The sequence below is a fragment of the Arachis ipaensis genome, chromosome B01, assembly GCF_000816755.2.
Source record: "Arachis ipaensis cultivar K30076 chromosome B01, Araip1.1, whole genome shotgun sequence".
Classification (NCBI taxonomy): domain Eukaryota; kingdom Viridiplantae; phylum Streptophyta; class Magnoliopsida; order Fabales; family Fabaceae; genus Arachis; species Arachis ipaensis.
This window is the reverse complement of record NC_029785.2, coordinates 121,317,113-121,319,969: the sequence shown is the minus strand read 5'-3', so window position 1 is coordinate 121,319,969 and position 2,857 is coordinate 121,317,113. Positions and strand designations below refer to the sequence as shown.

The window sequence follows — 2,857 nt, the reverse complement described above, 5'->3', positions numbered from 1 at the left end:
ATTAATACACATAGTGAACCGAAAAAGTGCATATATTAATAAAAAATGTATATATCAGTATTCAGTTTTAGAAACACCTGAACTCTCGGACATAGCACAATAAATTGACTACTCAATAAACAAAAAAGTGACTATTGAATAAAGAATTTCACAAAAGCTAATATAAAAAAAAGTGACTATTCAATAAAGACTAACAACAGTTAGAAATTAACCCTACTATAACCTTAGTGAACCAAAATTTCCTCATAGATGAAAGAAAATTTATGTTAATAAAAACTAAAACTCGTATAATCCTCTCTGGGATAATTCATATCCAGTGCATTGTAAAGGCTGCAGCTTGACTGAATTGTTGATCCGCCGTCTAAAAGGTTCAACTGCAAAAGACATAATAAATCGTATATTAGCAAAATACAAAAATGAATTTTTCCCTAATCAAAAGCAAATCAATTTTACCTCGCTTGGAGCTGTCCTTTTCTTTTTCTTCGTGGCATTTGAGATCTTTTTTTTCAGGTTTGATCCAAGTCTGTTCTTTGGCTGGCCTCTTATTCTGACACGTGGAGGGCTTTGAAGGTTGTTCACGTCGCTCAACGTCGCTTCTTCGTAGGATAACAAACTTTTCCCTTTACTTCTCGCTTGATATTCTTGCATTTCGGCCATGACATTGTCAAAGGCACGGTGCAGAATTCCGGTCAGCTCCTCGAACTCTGAGGAAAATTTGTAGATATTGTGGGATTGAAACACCAAATCGTCGAATCTCTTGCTTCTCGGCTCCAGTAGAGGCTCGTCTTGGCTGATCTTGATGTGTGTGTGCCTCCTCTTTATGTTCTTGCTCCAGCGCTCCAGTATGTATTTTGGTGCCACGTTATCTACTCGCTCGAAGCTTAGGACGCTCAGAGAATGGCAACACAGTATGCCCCTTGACTCGAACCGCAAGCATTGACACTTTACCTCTCGTGATACTGCATCGTAGGTGAAGAAAAACTTGTTGAATGTTGAGTTAGAAACCTGCTCTACGACTTAGTATGTTGTGAAACCTAGGGTGAAATGCATTGATCTTGTGATGCAGTTCACCTTTTCTATGAATTGTCCTTTAACTTCCCTGAACTTCTCGTGGGTATACACGTGCTGAAACTCCATCTCTATTGCTGATTTTGTTGCGCATGATATCACGGTGTGAAAATATGCAGCGTCGAATTTTCTCTCTTTTCTCTCTGCTTGCTAGGCAATTATCGTATTGCTTCACAAATTGACTCAGGGAGCTGTTGGGTGTGATGAACTTGTTAAAAAATGCATGCATGCTCTCACTCCTTTGTGTGCTTCTCATCTCGGCCCAGAAGTGGTGATCCAGGTAAACTGGAATCCAAATATGCCGACCCTTGTACAGCTTTGCAAAATGAACCGAACCGGTGAGCTGTGATAAACCGAAATCTGTGCATGTTTTGACCCAAAAGATAACAGCATGAAAATAATTTGAATTAAAACCTCGGTTACCTGAGAGCCACTTGTTGCCTCCGAGGCCGTACTTTGTGAGGAAATCGTTCCAGTTTATGTCGAATGCGACTTTTGTGAACGAGTTCCAAACAACATGGCTCATCTCTTGTTCGATTTCTTCGTGTCGCTTGTAGCCGTTTAGTTTGTTTAGGATCTTCTTCATGATGTGCCAGATGCACCAGCATGCACATCTCGATGGCCCTTTTCATCGAAGCGCATTGGTCGGTGAGAATGTCTTTTGGTGCCTTCCCTCCCATGCAACAGAGCCAACACTCAAATAGCTATTTGAATGATTGGATGTCCTTGTTTTTCATTAGGGTGCATCCGAGAAGTGTCGACTGACCGTGGTGATTCACACTCCAAAAGAACCAAAAACCAGATTGTACCTGCATAAATGGACACTGTCACAATGTGATGAACCGAAATTTGTGGATTTGGTGAACGTAAAGACTGAATTTGGGTGAATCAAATACCTGTTTGTATTGTAGGTGGTGTCGAAGGAAACCACATCTCCGAAATACTCGCATGCAGCCCTGCTTGTTGCGTCGGCCCAGAATGCATGTTTGATGAAGTGATTGCCTTCGAGGTTGAGCTCGAAAAAGAATTTTTGGTTCTTTTCTTTCATTCTTAGTAGGTACTTCCCGAATTCTTTGGCATCGTCTTGTTCAGACACATTTCGTACTTCCCTTGTGATGTAATTCCTCACATCTTTTTCTATAAAACTTAGTTTCCGGTGACTGCCGGCTGCTGCTACGAATGATTGGTAAGTTTTGCTCGGTCTGATTCTGGCTTCCTCGTTGGTTTCGATGGTGCGACGCACGAACATGCTTAGCTCCCTGTGTTGTTTGAGCATCTCTGCACGGTCTGGACAGCAGGGGTATAAGTGATTCAAAACGACTTTGGAAATTGTCCAGAGACCGACGTACTTTAATATGTGTACGTAGATCCTGGCTGGACAGTTTATGCCGGCTGAGGGGTTTGTCTTCAAAGTTGGAGATATCTTGGATTTTCACCTCCCCTCTCTACTGCATCCGATTAGTTAATTCATAACCTCGTCTCCCTTCCGAGTCATGTTCCTTATTTTGGTAGAAAAACCAGCAAGTTTGGAATAATGTTTGTAGAACATTCCGACTTCTTCTAGTGTCTTGAAAATTATCCCCACCTTTGGGACAAATTATTCATCCACAACACACTTGGTCTGCAGAATAAATCGAAATTGTTATTATGGTGAAACATTAGTATAGAACTAGATGAATGGAACATTATCCATTATATAAATTCAAATTCAAATAGTATTCTGCATAATAAACCGAAAACGTCATTATGGTGAAACAATTTTATAGTACTGACATAATCCATTATATAA

At 40.5% G+C, this 2,857-nt stretch overlaps 1 protein-coding gene across 1 annotated transcript; it reads right to left on the bottom strand.

Moving 5' to 3' along the window:
- Positions 267-1,654, bottom strand: LOC107611939 (protein FAR-RED ELONGATED HYPOCOTYL 3-like). Its single transcript, XM_016313804.1, has 5 exons — positions 1,492-1,654; positions 1,355-1,428; positions 1,072-1,218; positions 454-1,005; positions 267-374 (listed from the first exon to the last, which is right to left on the bottom strand). Exons 1-5 carry the CDS (start codon positions 1,652-1,654, stop codon positions 267-269), a joined length of 1,044 nt encoding a protein of 347 aa, XP_016169290.1.

Bases quoted from the DNA above. Each gene is read 5' to 3' on its own strand.
- LOC107611939 (XM_016313804.1), bottom strand. From the start codon at position 1,654: ATGAAGAAGATCCTAAACAAACTAAACGGCTACAAGCGACACGAAGAA. The intron at 1,219-1,354 runs GTTTACCTGGAT...ATAATTGCCTAG, and splicing joins GTCGGCATATTTGGATTCCA to CAAGCAGAGAGAAAAGAGAG. The intron at 1,006-1,071 runs GTGAACTGCATC...GTCGTAGAGCAG, and splicing joins AAGGACAATTCATAGAAAAG to GTTTCTAACTCAACATTCAA.